This window comes from Zootoca vivipara, chromosome 6 (assembly GCF_963506605.1).
Source record: "Zootoca vivipara chromosome 6, rZooViv1.1, whole genome shotgun sequence".
In the NCBI taxonomy this organism is placed as follows: Eukaryota; Metazoa; Chordata; class Lepidosauria; order Squamata; family Lacertidae; genus Zootoca; species Zootoca vivipara.
Window position 1 is genome coordinate 71,710,139 of NC_083281.1, and position 24,285 is coordinate 71,734,423.

Below are 24,285 nucleotides of genomic sequence, written 5' to 3' on the forward strand. Positions count from 1 at the left end.
AGAGTCAACAATGCTCATAATCCAGGGCACGTAACACACATTAATTGCTGAGCTTTGTCAACTAGAAAGCACATTTCTTTTTGCTCTCTTAAAAGCAGCACACCCCTTCCTTGCAATGCTTGACTGGATCGCTAAGAGCTTTTTTGGCCAAATGGGAGGCTTTGCATTTTGCCTCCAGAAACACAGGGCTGCAATCCATCAGGTCAAATTTCAAACCCACAAAGCTGCGCTCCCAATGCATTAGAACCAACACTAACAACATTCTAAATGGAACTTACCAGGTAAATAAAATCCCCAGGTGTCTGCTGGGTGAAAAAAATCTATTCTCTACAAAGCCGAGCTGAACAAAATAGCTCATCAACATCTCAACTCCCGATTCATCTCTGCTGGGGGTACGGCAGGCCTTAGAATACAAAACATACATTCACCATGGTATGTCATCAACATGTGCCAGGTAAATGGATTTTACACCGTCACATTAGTACAGAGTTCTGAACATATTTTCATAGGTCACAGCTCACTTCGTCATGCCCAAAGTGGCTTCTTAAATGATTTACAATGACTACATTTACAAAAGTGAGGTCAAAGTGAAGGCAAATGAAAACAAAGCATTGCTACACTGTTAGGCAGTGTACAAATGAACACAAGATCCAGGCAGTGGGGGTATCCAAATTCCAATTATTCACTAGTAATAAACTAATGGATAGCAAGCGAACACCTAAAATATGGCAATTACTTTTTTGTAGTGAGCCCATTTCTCCCGGCACCTAGAGAATCATAGAGGTGGAAGGGACCCCAAGGATCATCTATCCAACCCCCTGCAATGCAGGAATTACAGCTACCATGTCCACAGTTTATACAGGTACAGGTTTTGTGTTTTTTTTGGAGCATCTAGTTCAAGTTCCTATGTGGCCAATGTTCCTTTGGGGAGATGCCTAGGGCCAGTCTTGCATCTAAATCGTTTTTTTTTTTTAAGTTCTCATCTACAGGTGTGTGTTTTTTTAAAAAAACACACAACACTTGAAATCCAAGTCCATTTTCTAAACAGACTTAACTTACTTGTCTTAAGTCCATAAGATCAGCAATTTCATTTTCGTATTCAGAACCTTCTTCACTGTAGTGTTCCAGGATAAAGTCCTGGAAATGATAAAGGAGACATGGTACAGTTCAAATCCTGAATTTCTTCACCATGGCTGCACAAGTATTTTAAAGAAAAACTTTGACAATGCTATCAATAAGTAATGAAGAGCTCACCTAATCATGTAGCCCTGAACTGACATGTGCATTTGCCAAAAAATAACTAACCTTAAGCAAGTAGAGTCCTTGACTCTGTATGAAGCCTAAATCCTCACCTAATTTTTAGAAAAGCCCCAAGCCTTGAGGGCTGGTTTATAACATTGAAGGTTGGCCATTGAATGACATTTGTTCAGCATCTCTTAGTAAAGAGCATAGCACATTCTAAGAGACAAAAAATCCAGAGAAGCTCATGTCACACACACACACTCTGAAAATTGAAATTGCTGCTTAAAGGCTATGACCACCACTATGCAAAAGATGAGCCAGTTTCCAATTTTGTATGTGAAGCATGCGACTAGACAGTATGCACACCTTGGGTGGAGGAAGTGGACCGAGAATTTCTCTCTCTCTTCTGTCGCACTAGAATTCTGGGCCATCCAACAAAATCAACACCACAAAACTAATTAGCAGAACTGACTGCCACAAGGCATGATGTCTGCTAGCTTTGCCTGAAGACAGGAATGATCAAACTGAATGGAATGAGGGGGCACATACAGATCCGGTTCCCCTCTCCAGTACAGAACCTTCACATTTAGAAGCAGTCTACCCTTGAATAGCAGTTGCTGAGGAGCAACATCAGGACTGTGTTTTGACCTTGATGACCTGCTTGTTGAGATGCCATGTGGCGGGTCACTATGAGGAAAAGGATGGGTGGCCCTTTTTTCTGATCTAGCAAGACTCTTCTTACACTCTTGGGTATTCTATAAATTGTTTCATGTCCACTTTGCTCCTCTGAGATTAAAAGGCTGACTATTCACCACTGGCCAGGTTAAAAGGGAGCAAACTCAACTTCAAACCTTAGAAATGTTTGCTGGGAAGATCAGTCTGTTGCCTAATTCTGACATTTCTCTGGCAAAGACAGGGTTTCCTGCACACACACACCTGTTTCATAATCCCATTCAGGGCACAAGAATACTATTGGAAATGGACTATGCATTTTAAAATGAAAGGGGGCAGGGGGTAAATTAGCAGAATAAACCTAGATGTGCACAGCATTGCGGGAGGGTCGGTTCATTTGGAGTGAGACAGAATGGCCATGGACAGGGGCAGAGAACCTGATTTCATTCATGGTGTAAATATTTGCCCAGCTCCCCAGTGCCCCAGACAGAATCTTGATAAATCTTTCTCTGTCCTTCTCTGTCTCACTTTCCTGTTTCAAAAGGGGGGGTTGTTCATGTGATTCATTTACTGCACAGAAGCAGCAACAGCACTTGAAACAAAGTCTATTAAAAGTCACAACTGCCTGCCTGAGCCAAAGCCTGCTCTCCATTCAGATTTCTGTGGACATTTATTTGGTGTTTTACTTGTACCAAGAAAATTTAAAACCAGAGCTCTTCAGTCTTGTGTGTGATTGGCTCAAAAGAAGGCATCTGGGAATTACTTTGGGCAGACAGGGAATTTTTATACCACCAATTCAGTGGAGCAAGGCAATACACACACATAAAAGCAGATCAGTAGATCAGTCTAGGAAAGAGAACCATAAAACCTCACAACCATCTTGCAGTAAAGCAAGTAAAACCTGTCTACCTCTTGCTAAAAACTACAGGCCAACAAACCAGCCTTGGTCAACTCAGAACTCTGGGGCCCTTATCTAGGTTATTACACTGCAGGGCTACCAATGGCCTCCAACATGTGACACTCACCGCCCTCACCCCAACCTCATAGTGCCTGCATTCAGATTTCAGCACCCGCAGTCCCTTCATTCCTACCTAGGGTTGCCAGACTCAATAGAGGACAGAACTTCTGTGCCTTTAATTACCCTGCTCTCTTTTGAGTCTGGAAACCTTAAAGAGAAACCAGCAGACCCTTTGTTTAATTTCCAGGCAAAGGGTCTGCTGGTTTCTCTTTAAGGTTTCCAGACTCAAAAGAGAGCAGGGTAATTAAAGGCACAGAAGTCCTGTCCTCTATTGAGTCTGGCAACCCTATTCCTACCTTTGCATGATCCTGGCAAACAAGCTTCTGCCAAGAAGTCTTCCATTAAATGTCGCCCAAACCAACAAGTTAAGAGCTTTGAAACAAGATCCCTCCTCTTCAGAGAGGGGGGAATTTGCGGGCGGGACCCGCTCTACGCAGTGAGCAGGGGGCGGTTCCCGCCCCCCTGCTCCACCTTTACCTGCCGCGCTCAGGGCTGGCCAATAGGGCCAGCTGGGGGGGGCGGAGCTAACAGGTCTTTAAATTAGCGCGGCAGGCTCCAGATCGCCCCTTTTCGCCCCTGCACCACATCGGATCTCCCACCCACCCGCCCTTTAGGTCGTCCCTTAGTCAGGTTCATTTTGACCTTGCTATGGACTTCGGTTGGTCGCCTTTGGGTCGCCTTTGGTGGCCCAAAGGGTCCGGGTAGGAGTTTTTTCTCCAATTGGCTAATTGGCACCGGCCTCTTGGTTTTTTCGCCTACCTCGTAGCAATTCGTCACAACTTCTTCGGTATTTGGCGGTAGGCATTGGAATATGGAGTTGTCTGGTGTGTTCGAGGACTGGTTGTGGCCATCATCCAACCCTCCTCTTATAGGGGTATCCCCTTAAAGGGATCCGGCGGTCGTGGATCCCGTCCGACGCCCTGCTGGTGGCTAGGGCCATGGCACAACCCCGGTGGCACCAGGGTGAGCTTTCAGTTGTATTTGCATCAACAGGCTCCTCCCTTGGGGTGTTAACCTGATATGACCCCCCCCCCGCCAAGCGGGGCGGAGTCACGCTTGCTAGCGAGTCCAATGCCTAAGCCAATACCTCTCACTTGCTTTAACCAATAAAGTTGTGGCCTTATTCTACCCATCAACCTTAATACCACGTGTCACTGTGTCTTTATTTATTGCGGGGGGCGGGTCCTCGAACCGCAAGTCAGGATATTAAGGCTACTTTAAACCATAGCGTAGCATCCTGGCTCATCCCAAAGCTGTTAACTACAATTTTGGAAACAATGGGTTGTAACCAATGAAATTCTACTTAAAGTAAACCCACTGGGCACTAGCACAATGAGAGTCCTCCCCCTGTGTGTGCCTTTCACCATCCCCAGATCTACTCCAGAGATTTGGGGGAAGCCCCGGAACAGGTTTACAGAGGACATACAGGGAGAAGAGAGGGATAGATTGCTCCATTGTGCATGGATAAATCCTTTCACTAATGGAACAATCTGCTTAATGCTACGTTGATCGCAACCCATTGAAATTTATGGACCCAAGTTAGTATTGTGCAAATAACATTGGATATCACCCAGTGGCAAACTATAGTTCATGGATGACGTCTGGGTTTGCCAGATCATGCAATGGAACTGATTGTGCAGCCAAAAGGGTTTTCTATGGTTCAGCTTAGTAAAGCAAAATATGATTGTCTGACCATTGACCCAAGTCCTGTTCCTCATGCTGCTTTCATTTACTCTGCAACAGCCAGTCTTGAGTTGTTTTAAAAACCAAGGAAGGGGTTTGTTCTTTCACGTAAATATATCTTCAAATTGCACAAGTGCCCACAATCTGTTATCAGCTGTGTAAAATGAGCCTCCCCAGTCTGGGGACTGGCAGGCTGTGCATTTTGTGGTGTATAAATGCTCATGCATGTGGACTTGCACATCTCTGCAGGAGAGTAAATCCAGCATCTCACAGTAACATTTGATAAGGGTAGGAAAGGCCCCTATGGGCAAAGCATCTCTCCATATTCCTAAAGAAATGGTTCTTCGCTAGTGCCTCCACCGCAATCTCTAGACACAATGGGACTAGCACAGTAGAAGAACCACAAAGAAGTGTGCAATTTTAATGTTATGACAGCATGAATGAGACATTATTGTTTTTCTCAAAAGACGAAGTAATGCCTGGCCCATATTTGTAATCTGCTCTTGGAATTTAAAGCATGCAACTTTTTTTTTAATTCTCTTAACCATAAGAGCTAGAAATAATCTAGGTGGGAGTGATAAATTTAGAAGATTTTTCTTAACAATGAAACCCTGAGATTCACCGTCGAATCAAGGTTTTTATTGTGAATCTAAACCAACTTTTGTGGCTTGTAAATTTCTCTTGAAACATTTCCCTGGGGAGCAAATTAAGTCATAATGAGAATTTGAATCTGTCTTATCACCCCAACATCTGCAGTGTATACTTTTTCCTTGCTTAGTAGAAACGCTACCTTCAAAGGAACTGCGAAGTCAACGTCTTTGGTCTCTTTCAAGCCAAGTGGTATCAGAGGAATGCTAAAAGCCTCCCTGTGTTAAAAAAAGAAGAAGATTAAGATCAAATTTCCCCTCCCCCAACTTTTCAAAAACCGCAAATTGGTGTAGGAAAGTGGTTGTTCTATGAACCTCTATATAGTATCCATAAGTGTAGACTAGCTTGTTTGACACCTATACCCCAATAGGTTCAATTGCATCATTTAAAAAGCAAGCAAACCAAAAAGTGGCTTGCAAACTCTTCCTTCACCCTCACAACAAACTCCTTTCCATTTCAAAGAGGAGGAAGTGGAGATGAAAGTTGAAGTGACTTGCCCAAGGCCATGCAATGAGTTAAACATAGGCAGACATTCATAGGCAGACATAGGCCGCTGACCTCTCTTAAGGTTGACCTCCTGGTTGACCTTTTATGAGCCTGAGACCACACTTACTAAATGGGGGGACTGCTGTGGGCACCACCCACTCCATGCCACCAAGCACACATGCCACTCAACCTATTCTAATGGTGAACAGAACACTTCTTTCAAAGCCTAGTTTCAGCAAGGAAAGGGGACCAAGTAAGGCCTCTATGGACACCTATGGGTGTATGTATGTGCATCACCAGTTCTGTTGTTGTCACCAACTCAGCTCCTGAATCTGATTGCAGTGGGTGGGTGGGTGGGGGGCAGCATTTCAAGGCAGGGTGAGCCCACTAGAGCCAGCACTGACATTGACAAGGGAGGAGGGCGACATTGTTACCTGCTCCACTCCTGAATCTGATCTGGGAAGAGAGCTTAAGGGAGGGGGGCGGCTGCTCTTTATCAAGAGATAAAGCCACTGACTGGAGGTTGCTTCTTCTGCCTCTTTATGGTCTTCCATTAAAGAGGGCTCTTTATGGCTACTGTCCATGATAGCTATTGCTCTGCTTCCACAGTTGGAGGCAGCAAGGCTTCCGAATGCTGGTTGCTGGAAACCACAGGAGGGAAGAGGGCTCTTGTGCTCAGGTCCTGCTTGCTGGTTTTCCATAGGCAACTGTTTGGCCACCATGGGAACAGGATGCTGAACGAAATGGGCTATTGGCCTGATCCAGCAGGCTCTCATGCTCTTATGTGTGCCATGGCTCCATGGCTTTCTAGATTGTGAACCTGAGGACAGGAACCATCTTAACACTGTTTTCTTAAGCCACTCAAACAGTCTTTTTTGTTAAAGTATGGAGTATAAATGCTGCAAATGCAATGCAATGCAATGCAATACAAATGTGTTGTTCAACTCTAGCATAGGGAAGGGCTCCATGAAAGAGTGCAGGCCTTCTTTTAAATACAACCCCTCAGCATTTTCACATAAAAAATGCAAAGTCTGCCAAAGTAGTTTAAGGCTCCCTTCCTCCCAGCCTTCCTTCCCCTCATCACTGATGTACAAATAAACAACCTGATGCAGAACGGGTTACAAAACCATTCATTGTTATTCACAGGCATACCACTCTCAGAGAAATCAAAACCAAATCCCTGGCATTAACCACGACATTAAAACGAACCCTTTGCTTGTTGATTCGAGGCATTCCCCTCTGATCCATCTTTATTAAGTTTGCCATGTTTGTGCACAAATTTCCATGGGCACCTGTGTTCCTGCCAGCTCTAAGATGAATGCAGGGTGGAATTCAATCTCTCATTGAAATGCCAACCTCATGGTGGGAGAAATAATAAACTTCTCAATTTTGACTGGCAGCACACACAGCCTTTTCCAAAATGTCCCTTAAATCTATGCTAAAGTGTGGGCTGTTAAGATCAAGCAAAGCAACAACAACAACAACAACAACAGCATGGGGGCGGTGCACAACAGAGCTACAGTATATTGTCTTTTAAAAGCAGGCTGGGATATAAGTTTGTGACAGTGCCGACAATGGGCTTGAGGTTTCAGAGAATTAAAATGTATACCCCTGAGAGGAATATTTATTTATTTATTTATTTATTTAAGAGAGAAAGAAATTATTAAATGAGAGGGACAAATAACTATGAAAAGGGAAAGAACGGAACAGCAAAGCCTGGCATTAAATGTTTCACTGCAAATCAGCGCCCCACTTTGCCTGCTGGCTTTGTGCAGCTTAATACCAAGAGGAGAAGTTAGTTCTGGCCTTCTCTGCCACTCCCCATTCAAGTCACCTCTTCGAAGGCATTTCTGAGGATTAGGGATCAGAATTAATTGCTTTTAATACCTTTCCCAAGGAGGAAGGTAAATACCCGCTGTAATCTCCTCAGTCAACAGCCAGACCAAACTGAATATTTTCGCCTCTCTCCTGTGCAGCTTTGTTCTCTGCATTTTTTCCCCTCTGTCAGACAAATATTTGTTTTGTGTTTTTTGTTTTTTTTTTACTCACAGGTAACATACTTGTCTGGGGAACAATACTACAATAGCTCCTCCCCCACTCACTCTGTGTTCCGGTAAACCTCAACAGAGATGTTGAGTCCTTCCAGCTCCTCCTTAAGGATCTGCAGGTCTGAGTTGACGAAGCTGAGTTCCAGCAGCACCTGCTCGCGCACCTTGTTGCTGGTTGTCGCCCTGCCAGGAAGAAAAAGGCATACACATCAGAAGAGCCAGCTGGATCAGGCCAGTGGCCCATACAGTCCAGCATCCTGTTCTCACAGAGGCCAACCAGATGCCCCAAAGGGAAGCAGGACCCGGACACAAGAGCACTTTCCCCTCCTGTGGCTTCCTGCAGCTGGTATTCAAAAGCATTGCTGCATCCTATTGTGGAGGAAGTGCTTAGCCATTGTTGATAGCCTTAACCTCCCTCAATGAATGTGTCCAACCCTCTTTTAAAGCCATCTAGGCTGGTGGCCATCATTGCCTCCTGTGGGAGCTAGTTACATAGTTTAACTATGCGCTGCACCTTTGAGAACGCTTTGAGGACAGCCTCTTTATTGTATAATGGGCCTTACCGGCATTCTCTACATTTCTGAGATTTCCCCCTTAATAATAGACATGAAAAAACTCTGGTTTCAGAATTGATATGGCCCACTGCCAAACGAAAAGAATGTGGAGTGGCTTTCAAGACAACATTCATGGCACAGATACTATTGTTGTGATTGTTAAGCCGAAGAAGACAAACAAAGCAATAGGCCTGCCTAACAATTCCACTGCAGTTTTTAATGGCAATGGTTTCCATTGACCCATAGCACTGTAGCCAAGGCCCACAAATGCAGTTGACAGGTCGCCAAGTGTTGGTGAGTGGCAGAGAGAACTTATAATTTATCCCTCACTTCTTTTTTTAAAGCTGTCGCTAGGGTTTGCCCAAGACATTTTGCTACCTGAGGTAAAAAGGTCAAGATAGTAGCTGCCCACACAACTCTACCAGACCAGCTGTTGAACTCTGGTGAGAGGACTGTACCCTTCGCTGAATGTGACGGCAGCAGGCTAGAGTTTAGAGAGTACAGGGCAAGCCACACAGCACAAACAGCTTAGCCCTCCATCAAAATGAAATGGTCAGGGGCCCCCAGGAAGAGCAGCTCTCTGCTGTCCCTGCCCTTCCACCTGGGGCAGCTGCTTCATTCTCTAAAGGTAGGGCCTTAGTAAAGGTTTACTTCTTTCAAAATGGTGCCAGGCTGGGCTTTGTGCAGGGACACAGCATGGAACAGGGGAGTTGCTAGCAACAAAGGTTGCGCACACACACCATACTTTAAAGCACATTTCCGCCCTCAAATAATTCCAGGCATTGTAGTTTGTTAAGAGTTGCTACAAATTTAACTCTGTGAGGGGTAAGCTACAATGACCAGAATTATTTGAGGGCGGAAATGTGCTTTGAATGTGCTTGAAAGGCATAGCATGTACACAGCCAAATCTAGGCTTAACATGCCCAGCTAAAATCTGCAAACTCCTCACCTTCTCCAAGCAGGACTAGCTCAGATTTTTGCTTTGGTTTCAGCTTCAAAACTCTGAACTAGATCCCTTTTAATAAAAGGGGGGGTTCATTTTAACCTTTTGTCCAGGCTTTTGATGGACTATAATAATGTTGCTTTTGCTGCTTGTGTGTTGTCAAAGCTTTCTGAGGTTGTCTGGGGCAAGGACTGTTTTGCCTATTTTAAATTAATTACATAGGTTTTTGTATGAATGTGTCAACATTATAATGTATTTTATGCATGCTTATGTTATTAAAATGTGCTGCAAGTTCTTTGGAAATTGCTGAGTAACAAGCAACAAACAAGGCCAACAAACACCAACAGAAAACAGCAACATGCACAGCTTTCAGATGTCTGCTTGGATCCCAAGTTAACTTAAGAAAGTTTGGGGAAGGAATGTCTCCCCACCCCACTTCTGTGCCACTTTGTTTGGGAGGGTCCCTATGCCTGATCCCAATTTGCTCAGCAAATGAGGGCCCCCAAACCTCCAGTCAGGTTGCATGAAGAAGGAACGGACGAGAAACTTTCCTTCTGCAAATTTTCTTAAGTTATCTTAGAACCCAAGCCATTAGATTTATGAAATGAATTGTTTGAAATATTGGAATCATGTTGTGTATTGAGCTATCCTAGCTGCTCCCTACTGCTGAAAAATATGTTTATTCAATTAACTATTATGGCATCAAAAGATAGTTATGAAATTATCCATTACTGTGTTTGTTAGAAATGCTGATGTTTTATCTGTTTAAGATTGCTTTTTCATTATTTCTGTTACGCAGTTTGGAGTAAACCCTGAGTGAGTTGTTTTAAATGGAAAGGCAGTACACAAATAAATATGATTTCTTTTAAATACAGTACTGCAAAACAAAACATGTGTAAAGAAAAGCAAGGGAGAGCTTTTAGAGCAGACAAATTTCCGATAGATGAAAGGCTAAAAATACTACAATGAGTCTACATGCAGGATTATTCCTAGCTGCAATTTCTTCAGTGAGATGTTGGGAGTCGCTGGGCTGCTGGCTGGGATTCAGAGGCTGCTCCTGTTGGACAGAACAAAGGCTGCATTCTGGGGCTGTGGGCAGAGGGAGGAGGGAAGTCGTGGGAACATACCGGAGGAGGTTTTCAGCGCCAGCTCTCATCCTCACCGCCTTCAGTATCTGCTGGTTGAGAACTGCTCTTTGGTTCTGCAGTTTGCTCCGTCCAGTCTCCGCAAGAGGGTTGCACCCCTGGATTACAGAAGCACACATCGTTTATCAAAAGTGGATGAGCAAAGAACTAAAGAATGAATGGACACCTCCCTAAGCAGATAACACTGATCTCCACATTTTTAAAAAATAAAAAAAACATATATGTCATCCAACACAGTGTTTCCCAATCCTCTTACTAATGTGGAAGCAACGAGGAGTTGCATCTTTGACCCAAGCCAAGATCTCTCTACAGCCTTTGCCAATAGCTTCTGTCCTTTATAAATATTCTACAAATACTTATGTGACTCCAAGCATGCCTCACACCAGGCATCCCCAAACTTTGGCCCTCCAGATGTTTTGGACTACAATTCCCATCTTCCCCAACCACTGGTCCTGTTAGCTAGGGATCATGGGAGTTGTAGGCCAAAACATCTGGAGGGTCGCAGTTTGGGGGTGCCTGCCTCACACAGTAACCAGTGGAACCTGCAACAAAATGCTGCAGCATGTGGTGCTTGTGATCAGGACACTCCGTTTCCATCATCTCGCCCTCCTGGTTTTCTTTTTCCAAACCCTCCAACAGTCAGCCCTCACTGAGCTGTTTGGGGTTTCTATTTCCCCCCTTAGAAGTTGTTTTTCCCCACATATTTATTTCATACCTCTGCAAACCTTGGGGTTCCTACAAGTCTGCTGATATTGATACTAAAGAAGGCTCTGCCCCCAGTCCCTGCCAATCGCACCCGTCTTGGCAATAGAATACATTGGAAGAGGAAGGCAGTTGGTGGGCAGGTTCAAGCAATAGGAGGTCATTAGTATTAATATTATTAAGATTTATATCCCACCCTTCATCCCAAAAGTTTTCAGAACAATGAGCACCAATCCATTTAAATAAAACAAAAGGCTAGCAAATAGAAATTTGAAATCTCTTTCCAGTACTGGCTTTCCAGATGGTTGAAAACATGGCTGATTATATGAGGGCTTCATAAGGACTTATGGGGTGTGTTTTCCTTCAACGTTCAATTACAAAATATTGATTAGATTAAAAAGAAAAGTCTTGCTTGCATTCCTGGTGCAATCTCACAAAGAAAACCAGAAGGCATTCCACTTCTTCTATATTGATAAGCAGAAGTGTTTTCATTTTTGTGGTCAAAATCCTCTTACAGGTGGATAAGAAGTTCAAATATTATTATGACCGCAGAACAAAGTTAAAAGGGTTTGTTTAAGAGCAAACCCAGTCATGGGAGCAAGGACTCGAAACCAAGAAAAGGCTGGTAACTGATACTGTACTTGTTTCAAGTTTTAGGGGCCTTGTTTGGACCAGTTTGAGAGGATCCATAGCAAAAGTTCTCCAGTTGGGCTTCCAACTGTGGGTCTAACTTGGCAGCATCAGACAAACTATTTAATTTCCCATAAAGCCTCAGAGTGACACTACATTGCAAATATTGCAAGAAAGATTGGCTGAGGACTGTCCTGTTGGAACTCCCGAAACAGGTAGAGATTCAGCAAGAATCATTCCTGCCTTCCTTTAGATGTCTCCTAAAAATGCTATTATTCAAGGAGGCCTTTGCAATGTTGATTTCTTCTTACCAGCTATTATTATGTTGCCACTGGTGTTTTATTATCATTTTGTATGCTTGTATTTTTTTATGAAAGTGCAGTTTATAAATATTTACATAAAAATAATATTGTCTAGAGTGGATGGGCAACCTTGTCTCTTGGTGAGTCTGCTTCCTTTCCACAGAGCTGGAGTTAGCTGAAATTAATAACACCCATGATATACTATTAGCTATAGTGTTTCAGGAAAAAAATGGACATTTCTTTGAACTAGGATAACCTGGCTACCAGCATTGCACAGGATTGTTGCTTGTTGCAATTTCTTGGATTAGTACCTAGGATAACACTCTCACAAGACTGGTGGGTTGCTTAGGCACCTTGTCTTCATAACTTGTTCAGCATTCAAAGCCTTAAGTCTAAATCATGTCTTTGTTTAACCCAATGACAAAATAATTGCTTAATCACTAACACATCCTGCAACAGATTTTTCTCCAGGAAACGCAGTGTTCTAAACCTCTACACGAAGTCCAATTTCAGCAAATGCTGGGGCTCTCAGAAGAAACATATATCATAGGTGCTGAGACTAAAAGCATCACCTGATGTTCTTCATTCATTAATGGAACTAATTCATTCTGTGATGTTGATGAAGTCTGAAAAGCACACCCACCAACACTGAAAATATGAAAAGAGGAGCAAGCCACTAACACCTCCATCATAATTACAAGTGATTACTGCCTAATTCCAAATTATGCATTTGCTACATTTGGATGTCGTGCAAAAACATAGCATGCATCTATGGGCAACAAAACAAGTTGTGGTTAATTTAAATCTAAAGCAGAAGCAGAAGTTTTCAAAGTCCTCTTCACAGCTGGGCTGCAGGTGGGAGAGAAATACGGTACATGAGCTTATTGTGGCTCATTCTCATTACATGAAACTATGGCTTTTCCATTGCCTAATCTCAAGTCTGTATTTATTTGCTCTAAGCATAACAGCATGCCCTGCACTATTCTCAAAACCAGTAAAATAATTGGTCATTTAGTTGCCTGCCAGTTCAAACTGAGCTTCACCTTAAAGTTCACATGTGTGTGTATGCACACATTAGACACACAGATACATCCATGCCCTTAATTCAGAGAGGTGGATTCAGACTTAGTCAATTGGATACAACACAGAGATGTTAACTTCCACAGACCTGAAGCATGTCAAATGTCACAACTCACACTAACCGGATATCAAGAGATGTGCCCGTAAAGGGGGGGAAACAGTAGCAGAGTTTTCCCAGGGACATGTTAGAGAAAACAGGGGCTGTCCCTGACCAATAGGGACGGTTGGAGTATGTATGCAAATTGGCCCAAGAACTTGCATAATCATCTCTAGGAAGCTTCATGTTTGCCAAACTGACCGAACAACATGTCATCGTGAATTAATCTCTTGTTACTGATGAGCTTTGCTCTCTGAAACCAAGTACAAGGGAGAATGGAAATGCAAAATCTGTGGGCCTGCTTGAGGCGCACCTTCCAGGGGGGAAATCTCAACCCAATAAAAATCTCAAGTTTACATGCTCAGGCCTTGCCCTGTAGGGAGAAAAGCAACATTGAATCCAAGCTCTGCTGTATGTATTTCAACATAGGTAAAGGAGCACAGCTCACTGGCAGAGTGATTCCCAAGTGAACCCCCAACATCTCTAGCCAAAGAAGGATCAGTGTGAGCAGGGCCAGCCCTACCATGAACAATGTGAAGCTACATAGCTCAGGCAGCAGGCTGGGAGGCACAGCGGCTTGTGTTCCTCCATCCCTCCATTCAGCATATGCTGCTGCTGCCTACCCAGCTCACCTGTCCACTAGCTGCGAAGCAAAGTAGTGATGTGGGCACTCCAGGTCTTGCTTAGCACCTGTGCCAGTTTTCTGTAATAGCAGCAAACTACTATTTAACATTATATGAAAAGGGGGGGAGCAGTTTGCCACCATCACGGTGATGGCACCGGAACGTTCCTGGTGACCTTTCCCACAATGCCTCAGAGGAAAGGGTAATCAGAGTTTAATCACTAGGTGGCACTTGGCTTAGAATTCAGGCATGTCAAACATGCGGCCCTCCAGATGTTTTGGACTACAATTCCCCTCTTCCCCAACCACTGGTCCTGCTAGCTAGGGATCATGGGAGTTGTAGGCCAAAACATCTGGAGGGCCGCATGTTTGACATGCCTGGCTTAGATGCATCTGGGAGGAGTAAGGATCTCCCTGTGTCTATAGCCCTCTAGATCAGGGGTAGGCAACCTAGGTCGTTTAACTGGCCCATGAGCCGCCCCCCAACCAAGTCACCCGCTCAGCAAGCCCCCGCACACTGTGCTAAATCAGCGTGGTGTGACACGGCACGGGGTCTCTGCGGCAGTGGAAATCGCGTATGTGCATGCACAGATGTCAGAAATCGTGTCTGCACAGACACCGGAAATTGGGGGGGGGCAATCCAGCCCATGGAGGGATCTCCGCTGGAGTGAACTGGCCCAGGCAAGGTAAACCTTGCTGACCCCTGCTCTAGATGTTGTGGAACAACAACAACAACAACAACAACCATATATGACCATTTGCCAGGCTGCCTGGCACTGAGAGGCACTGGCCTTCCCACAATACCTGGAGGGCCACAGATTCCTCAACCCTGATATAGATCCCATATTTATTGTAAGAATGGATATATACTGGAATTCTAGCAGCCCAAAATACTTAAAAGCTGTCCTTAAGATTCTTATTCTGCAAACAGGGGCAGGAGGAAAGAGTCTAGCTGTTGTGGAACTGATTTCACCTGGGGACAGAGAAAGACATAAACCACCAGTATTCACATATTTATTTCTCAAGTGTACAGATTGCTTCATAGCGCAATAAGCTGACCCTGCTTAGGCAATAACCCACTCTTAACTGCATAACGTGATAATTGATGGTGCTGCTAGCAAATCTGGAAAAGCAAAAGATGTAACACCTTGCACTTATACAAAACAGAAGCCAGATATACCCATCCACTTCCACACAGACTCTCCAATAAACACTGACAGTGTTGGATTTTGAAATTGGAAGCTGCAGTTGTGACATCATTAACAAAGCTCTGATCGCTTATTCAGCGGAAGAGGTATAGTACTGAATGTATTCAGTGTTGCCAGTGGATGAGATATTTCAAATGATGTCATGATAAACTGACAACTGATAAGCTGAGATGCATGTTAATGGCAAAAGAGAAGTTGAAACAGAGTTGAATCTGGGTGTGCCTCAATGGTTAAAGTGAGGCATTCTGCTCCACCCTGTGTTACTGTCCTACCTCCAGAGCAAACAAACACTGACACAGCAAATACTCCCAAATACAAAAAGGTTTCCTCAGACAAGGAGCTCCATTAACCCCTTTGCTTGTATCCTCTACATTCCCATGTCAGTCACTCAAGGAAACCGATGAAAGGAATTGATTCTTCATGCAACATATCACCAGAGTGATACTACTCCACTACCCCAAAATGTGGCAATTGCCACTAGCTTGGATGGCTTTTAAGAAACAGAAGGATCCAACAGTTTTATGGGAGGCAGGAGACTGTTCATTCAACCATAGGAATGGCTACATAGCGAGGCAGTGGACTCTCCCTTCCTGGGTGTCATCAGAGATTGGAAAGCTTCTCTATGGTTGGTCCAGCTATAGAGCTCCTACATTCAGCATACAGCTGGGATAACGCCCTGCAGGGCACCCTCCAACTCTACTGTTCATTCTGTGGGGCTTCTGTACATGGGGTGGTGCTGGTGGGCCACCAGTCTTTCACCTCAGGCAAAAAAAATAAATCCTGGGCCCAAGAGAGCATCTGTCTGGCCATTGTTTGAAACAAGAATGCTGAATTAGATGGACCTCAGTCTGAGCCAGCAAGACAATTTATTCCTATCACAGAATGGTGTCAACATAATAGGGAACCTCTGTGTACAAGTAGAAGTGGGGTGAATGGCTATTTAAAAACCAGCAGTTAATATATAACCACCTTCTGTGTGTACTCAGCACATAACAGTTACATAAATCTGAGACATATTTGTGACAGCCAGAAGGTGGATCATAGCATGGAGGCTATGGTCCATGGGGTCACGAAGAGTCGGACACGACTAAACGACTAAACAAGCATGGAGGCCTGAGGCAAACTTGCCAACACAAGCTTTTAGGAAAGTAGCTTGACTGGGCCTTTCAATCAATCACCAGAGGCAATGCAGGAATACCTCCAGGTTCCCAGGCTGGGAAAAGTTTGTAATCGGTAAAATGGTTTGCATATGCACACTTTTATCAGGCTGCCGCTATTGACATGAAATTAGACAAGCAGAGAGCCCTTAAGCAAAGAAAGGGGGAACCAATGGTGGGACCTGTTAGATTAGGGATGGGGAACCTGTGGCTCTCAAGATGCTCTTGGACTCCCAACTCCCAGCAGCCCCAGCAGCTGACCTAGCCAATGGGATGCTGGGAGCTGTAATCCATTAACATCTGGAGGGCTACAAGTTACCCGTTCCTGCCTTAGATAAAAAGTGTGAAAACTCCACCAGACTGTGTAAATAAAAATTGGCAAGTACGCTGACATTAGCCTTTTGCCCAGACTTCCTGTATTTACATCTTTAAAGGCATGGGTGGGTGTTCAAAAAGATAGAGGTCCATTTAAGATCTTCCTCTTTCTGTATAATCATTGACAAGGGCAAGGACAGAAAGTTCTCTCTCCTTTTCAAACGGTGAAAGCGGGCAAACAAATGCATTCCTAAAATGAAGCTGGGTCATTTCCGTTTGGGCTTCCGCACCACCTGCAGCAGCTCAACCTACACTAAAGCACCTGTTCCCTGTAGCATTTCTACCCTGGATCACTTCAATATTTTAGACTGCTCCACACATTGTATATATGAAGGGGTCCTGACATAGTTACTAGGGACAATGATCACACTGCTGACCTCACCTCTGAGTCACATGGCTTCCTTTGGCTCACCTCTGATGTCCACGCATTGGTCATGGATACCAGGAGGAGGAAAGCCAATGCATGCACACCTCTCTATAAGATTTCGTGAAAGCTGGTTGTTTGATTGCACAGGGTCCAGCTTCCAAGATAATCTATGGGTGTAGGCTTTCCCTCTGCGTCTGTCAGATGCTGGGAAGGGGCGAAGCAGGGGCAGTGGGTGCCGTTGCGTCCTGCTCATGGGCTTTCCAAAAAGATATGGCCAGTTGCTGTTGGAAAGAGAAATGTTGGAGCATACAAGCCTGGGGGGGGGTGTCAGTGCAACATGGCTCTTCTTGAATTCCACTGTGAGAAAGGTCACTAGGACTACTGCTTCACAGATAATAAAATAAAATAGTGAATGATTTGTCATAGGCCACCCCGAGTATGTCACACACAATTCACCAGAAATCTTTGCTTTTTAACTTGTAGAACTATGCACCTTTCTCTCTCCGTCTCTTTCTTACATGAGATTGTTTTGCCAGCAGTATCTGGTTGATACTCTGCTCTATAAGTGTTAGTATGATCACTTGCCAGCTGTTTCAACTGAGCAATGCAAATAAGAAAGTCAAACAGAATTTGAGCAAAGCTTGTTTTCCTTTATGCAGGTTTTCTTTTTCTTCTAAATGTGGGGAATGCACTCAACGTTTCATTCCCACCCATTGGCACATGCACTGTCCACGTGAGGATGAAGACTGGTCACAAATGTTCATAGCCCTTTCATTCTCCAGAGTCAATTTCTCACTTGCCTGCATCTAAATATATAGCTGCATACTTAGTAATAAGGAAGTCACCAGCTCCAGCTTATTGCTGATGAGTGTGTTTGCACATCACGGTGAGCTACTGTTCATGCCTGTGATTAATCATTCAGCTATCTGCTCCAACAAGCGCAGGGCTGCAATGAATGGCACCTCTTGCCTACATTTGCCAATGCTTGAAAGTTAATGCAAGATAAGAAAATGACTACACATGATTTACTGTAAGAGGCAGGTTGGGATGTTTTTTTCCAGACATCAGGATTGCTTCTGCTGGATATGAAAAGACTCTGCCCAATCCACAGCAAGAACACCACCTCTGCCATTTGCATCACTTCAGTTGGCATATACATGATTCTAATGATATGCAAACAAATCAGCCTAGATTACTTTTCAACATGATCCTTGCTAACGATTATGTATGCAGCTGAGTGGCAAAAGCAAGGCTTTGAATGAGGTTCAGCTGACTGGCAGTTATGACAACTGCCATTTAGCTTTGACAGTTGTCAGCCACGATGATCATGTCAGGTGAATGACAGGCAGATAGCCTCAATGTTGTCTGGGTGTGAGAGATAAGGATCTGGCCCACAGATGTGATCCTGTTCCCACCCCTGCTGTAGGGCATGAAAAAAATCAGATGAAAATTGAAAATGTTAAAATTTGAATTTTTCCAGAAAACCCACATCAAATCTCTGTGGCTGAGCAGGGATTTGAACTTGGGTCTTCGTAGTTAAATGCTCCAATACAGCACATGGTGGCTAGAATGTTGTCCCCAGGTTCCACAACTCTCATGAAGAAATAGCAGAGATTGAATATGCGAAGATGGTGAAACTCTGCCTCTGCCTCCCCCAATTACTAGAAAATAACATCTGCCCAGGGCTGAGGTTGGATACATTTTCCTACAGGGGAATGTCCCAGCTTCTGCCAACCTAGCAGTTTGAAAGCACACTAGGGCTAGTAGATAAATAGGTATCACTGTGGTAGGATGGTAAACAGTGTTTCCGTGCACTCTGGTTTCCATCATGGTGTCCCGTTGCACCAGAAGCGGTTTAGTCATACTGGCCACATGACCTGGAAAGATGCTCCCTCGGCCTTAAGCAAGATGAGCGTCGCATCCCATAGTCGCCTTTGAGTGGACTTAACCATCCAGGGGTCATTTACAGTACCTTTACCTTTACCTACATCTTCCTAGACCGAAGTGCTTTCTATGCAGGAATTCTGATGTTTGTACCACTATTTAAAATGGAAATTGTTCCCTATCTATATATTATTAGGTCTGATGATATGTTACATAGAATAATTGTAAATGGACAGAGAGTTCAGTCAAGCACACTTGGCAGCACTTACATAACTTTCTGATGAGGCACCTGATGAAACCTGTTGGGAGCTCACAAAATGAGCTGCCAGAGTTTCAGAAGTGCCCTAAATTTAACCTGGGTAATCTGATATGCAGGGAGAGGTTTACAAACCTTTTAAGTACTCACCTGGGGCTAGCTGCTGTATTGTCAGGCTCTTAGCCAGCTGAAAAATGCCCTAATCTAAAATGCCTTATCGTGTTTCCTTTTGAATAGCTTTCCCTTTACAAGCCTGGGGCCAGCAGTTCCCTTTATTAGCTGCTTTTAGCTAAAGTTAACTCAAGTTTCAGACCAGCTTCACAACCCATCAGAGTTAGGAGAATGTTTGAGGGGAAGGGGTGTTCGCACTGTGATCAAGTTTGCAAGCCGTTTTACGGAAGCTATAGTTGTGATCCACATCGTTTATTTATAACCCATCTTTCTTCCATGGAGCTCATCCTGGCATTGACCAAACCTGACCCAGACTTGCTTAACCTCAAAGTGGAGGCTGCATCATGGAGTTTCAAACATCCCCCGACTGGGACACAAGAAGCCACCTTTTACAGAGTCTAATAATTTGTCCACGTTTCCCAGTAACATCTCCTCTGACTGGCAGCAGTTCTTCATACAGGGTCTTCCCCCCCCCCCCATACACACAATAAACCTGACCAGTTTAAGTGGAGATGCCAGGGATCGAACCTGTGTGTCTCTGCATGCAAAGTTAGTGCTCTACCCCTGACCTACAGTTGCATCTCCTGGGCTCAGCTTTAAGCCCAAGTGTCCCTGCTGAAACGGCTTGTGGATCCCACTGCATGAGGGCTAGTCTAGAAATGTAGGCTGCAATGCTTTAAAAAAAAAAAAACTGCTTGCACTAAAGAAATCTTTACTTTAGTTCGCTAAACCACCCACTTGGTTTGGTCTGGAAACTGCAGACATGCTTTAGTAAAAAATTAATCTGACCTGGCTTCTGGAAATCCCTGCCAAGTTTATTTTCTGCAAGAGGTGGTGGTGGAGACAATTTTACATTTTTAAAGAGGCTGTGATTCCCATCTAAAAGTACAAGAGTAGCAAAGGGCAGAGGTCACTTCTGTATCAGATTCTGATAATTAGAACAGTCTCCAAAATGGGAGGAATACACCATGCCATCCAATCTGTTAAAGAGGTTGCTTACTACTTGTTTTCTTTCTTAGATGTACCTAGTGCTGGAATGTACCAAATTAGTACCTAACTCTGCAGCCATCTATCAAGTTGTACCTATTTGGATGGCATAATAACAGCTTCCTTGTTTTATAATAGGATTGAATAAATCCTACTCTATAATGAGTTTCTACCTTCTGAAAAATTGAGGGCAATAGATTTGTCTCTCTCTCACACACAGTTTTGAAATATAAAACTATGGGCTCTCTAGTAAAGGTAAAGGGGCCCCTGACCATCAGGTCCAGTCGTGTCCGACTCTGGGGTTGCGGTGCTCATCTCGCTCTACAGACCGAGGGAGCCGGCATTTGTCCGCAGACAGCTTCCGGGTCATGTGGCCAGCATGACAAAGCTGCTTCTGGCAACCAGAGCAGCGCACGGAAACGCCGTTTACCTTCCCGCCGGAGCGGTCCCTATTGATCTACTTGCACTTTGATGTGCTTTTGAACTGCTAGGTGGGCAGGAGCTGCAACGGGAGCTCACACCGTTGCAGGGATTCGAACCGCTGACCTTCTGATCAGCAAGCCCTAGACTCTGTGGTTTAACCCACAGCGCCACCTGGGTCCCTTTTATAAAAAGGCTCTCTAGGCATTAGAAAAAAATACATTACGAAGCTAAAAGTTGCAGTCCTATGTACACTTAAAAACTGGGAGTAATATAGTTTGTTAATTTTATTGTGATAAAATAATAATAATAATAATAATAATAATAATAATAATTTATACCTCACCCATCTGGCTGGGTTTCCCCAGCCACTCTGGGCAGCTTCCAGCACATATAAAAACATCAAACATCAAACATTAAAAACTTCCCAACCAATAAAAACTGGGAGTAGGTACTTTTGAGTTCAATGTGAATAACTTCCACATAAAGACAAGCACTAACAAAAATAGAAGGCAGGATTTGGTTGGATACAAACAAATAATTTTTTCATTGGTAAATGTTAGCAGTTACTTGTGTAAGGGTATAGCCAGGATTTTTGTTAGGTGGGACAGAGCTTTTGGTTGGGGGCGGGGAGAACGTCAGTTTGCTATGTATTTTTATTGAATTTTATTTATTGGGGGGCAGGGCCCTTCCCTGTCCCCCCTTGGCTATGCCTATGTACTTGTGGCTACAATCCTATATATGTTTACTTGTGAGAAAGCCTCACTGAACACAGTGGTACTTATTTTTGAGTAAACATATGTAGGACTGTGTCTCTCTGTATTTCCTCTGATAAGAGCTAACAGCTGTTCCCACCATAAAAGTTCCCTGCTGGGGACATCTGTCCCTGTTGAATTTTTGTATGTATGTCCAGACACTACTGTATTATGGACAAGGTAGCCCTGCTAGGCAAAATGGTAGCAACTCTAAAGATTATTCACGCTCCTTCTAGAAGGCAGCAATGTCTCCAACAATTCCAGCAACTGCTAATTGCCCTCTCACCGTCATTTATGTTTCCATAAGATAACTACTGTTATTATCAACTTGCTCTAGGCAGATAAGCAAATACATTCAACCACACAATGAAACAGCTATTCAAATCCCCCAAAGACTCCCCACCCCACCTGTTATGCTTAGCTTTTACTAGGAGAAAAAAAACACCCTTCAAAAAGCCAAATCAAAGTTTTGACCATACTGGACCATAACCGCCTCCCCTGGCTTTCCAAATTCCTGGCGGAGCCAAGGGTTCTTCAGGTCATAAAGTATAGATCGGGGTGGCAGGCAGATTCAATCGCGCTGCGCCTTGCCTACGGAGCGGCGGCGGGAGGGGGGGGCGTGCGCTGCCTGCCACCCACCCATCTGTCCGCAGGTCAGGTCGCCGCGATGCTTTTGCCTCGACTTACCTTTCGAAAGTAGCAGTCTCCCCTCTGGTCCGCCGCCCGGCAGCCCGAGGGCAACAACGCGTCCGTCATAGCCAGAGCAGCAAAGTCCGGGGTAATTCCCACCTCGCCCTGCGATAAGAGACTAGAGTCGCTGCGCTTGCCTTGCTCGCGGAGTCTGGCTCGTCGGCGCGGCGCGGCGCACCGTCCAGTCGATGAATGTCTGAGAGAGCCCGGATCCCTGCTGCACTCTCGATCCCCTCGCCTTCCGTCGCTCCTCCTCCTCCTCTACCTGGGGAAGCCCACGGGAGATCGGGGTGGGGTGAGGGAGGGAGAGACCGCCTCCTCGGATCTCCTGTGTATTTGTGGAGCCAGGCGGAGTCCGCTCCTAGCAACGGCGCTATCAGGACAGCTGAGCCAACCCTTCGGAGAGTCAATAGAGACACCTCGGGGTGTGCAGGGAGCGGCAGCTTTTCTTCTCTCCCTAACAGCAGGCAGAGGGAGGCTCCTCAGCTGATGCGCCAAGGAGAGTTTTTACCGAAAGTGACGCTGATTCAAGCAGCCGATCTGCCATGGAAAACTTAGGGGGAAACACCAGCCAGCAACTCGATTCCGCAACTCCCCAAGCAACACTGTTTGTGTCCTCCTGAAGTCTTCTGAAGAACCAGGTTGCCTCCAGACTGTCAGTATTTTGCAGGAGGGAGTCAAGCACGTGCTGGATATTTAGGCGGGCACAGTTAGAGTGAATGGCAGTGCCCCCTCACCTTGGAGTAAAAAAATCCACTTTTTAAAAAATAGTGATGTTTTACAGCTTGGAAAGTGATGAGGAAAGGCACTGAAAAGTGTAAGATGAATGAATGAGGAACAGGGAGGTGAGGCGTGGTATAAACACTCTACAGGCAAATCAGGAGGAAGGCTCCTTGTCCAATAACTCCATGCAAACAAATCAGAACAGACGCTCAATAAAGGCCCAGAGATAGACTAATAATCTGTGTGTAGGTCTTGTGCAAGCAAATGAATGCAAAATAAAAAAGGTCCCCTGGAGGAAAACACCCCCCCCCCCATGTCTGTGTGTGCAAGGAAAAACTCTCTGAAGATTTGCTTGCATCTGAAGGGGATGTCCACAATGCCATCCCCAATGCCTGTGAAGATAACACTAACAGTGGTGGGACCTGCCTAGCTGTCAAAGGTGGGCTGTGGCATCAGCCAGAGGGGATGAACCAGGAGAGGGCAACCAGCAACTGCACAATAAGCCAGGAGCCAGGGCCAGAGCAAGTCAAGAACAGCACATGCACCAAAACTTACCAACCAGACCAAAGACTGTTTATGTATGCCACTGTGGCGGCAAGAACATTAATAGCCCCAAAGAGGAAATCACAAGAGATACCTTAGATAGCAGAGTGGCAAATGAAAATGCTAGACTGTATGGAAATGGCCAAACTGACCTACAGAATCCGAGACCAGGACGATACGAGATTTCGAAAAGAGTGGTGTAAATGTGTAGAATACGTAAAAGACAACTATAAATATATGGAGACACTAGCCTAGCGGGATTGAAATAAACCTTACATCCCTGATGTTAAATAAAATTTAGGAAATACGCGATTGGGATGGAGTAATTTACCTGCTGAGGGGAGGAGGGAAGTCAAAGCTTGACAAAGCTACTTGCTGTACAGTTGTCAATTATGTTTTGTATGAAGTTGAACAATTGGAAAAAGAAAATAATAAAAATTTACTGTTAAAAAAACCCAAAAACTTACCAACCAAAGCAATCAAGGCTGGCAAAGTTCAGTAAAACCAGTGTGGACAGATACAGTCAGTCGGGGGTTGGAGTGCCTTTTCCTGAGGAGCTGCCCACAGATCCAGCCAATTGAGGGTTTTTTCTTTTTAGAACAAAGTGTTTTATGGGTTGTTTTTTAATCACACAATAAGCAAATGTGTCAATTTATTCCTACTCTCTGCTTCCTGCCACTTAACCAATTCCTGATCCACAAACGGATGTATCCTCTTTATTTCTTGACTGTGCTAAGCTTACTCTGGTCTGGATTATTTGGTGAGGTATTTTGTTGAAAATAGTTTTGGCATCACCTGTTGCCAAGTTCCTTGGTTGTGAATTCATGCGGAAAGAGTTCTCCATATACAGTACACTTTTTGTTGTTATTTGGTCCAG

At 44.5% G+C, this 24,285-nt stretch overlaps 1 protein-coding gene across 1 annotated transcript in view; it reads right to left on the reverse strand.

The window, feature by feature from the left end:
* Positions 1 to 22,541, reverse strand: part of RHPN2 (rhophilin Rho GTPase binding protein 2) — a 43,881-nt gene extending 21,340 nt beyond the window's left edge. The window contains exons 1-6 of the mRNA XM_035117952.2: positions 22,140 to 22,541; positions 10,422 to 10,537; positions 7,852 to 7,980; positions 5,406 to 5,481; positions 1,060 to 1,137; positions 279 to 403 (exon numbers count right to left, since the gene is read on the reverse strand). Of these exons, the coding sequence (XP_034973843.1) occupies positions 279 to 403; positions 1,060 to 1,137; positions 5,406 to 5,481; positions 7,852 to 7,980; positions 10,422 to 10,537; positions 22,140 to 22,208 (593 nt within the window). The 5' untranslated portion in view covers positions 22,209 to 22,541. The remainder of the gene's footprint in view (positions 1 to 278; positions 404 to 1,059; positions 1,138 to 5,405; positions 5,482 to 7,851; positions 7,981 to 10,421; positions 10,538 to 22,139) is intronic.
* Positions 22,542 to 24,285: the final 1,744 nt, after the last annotated feature.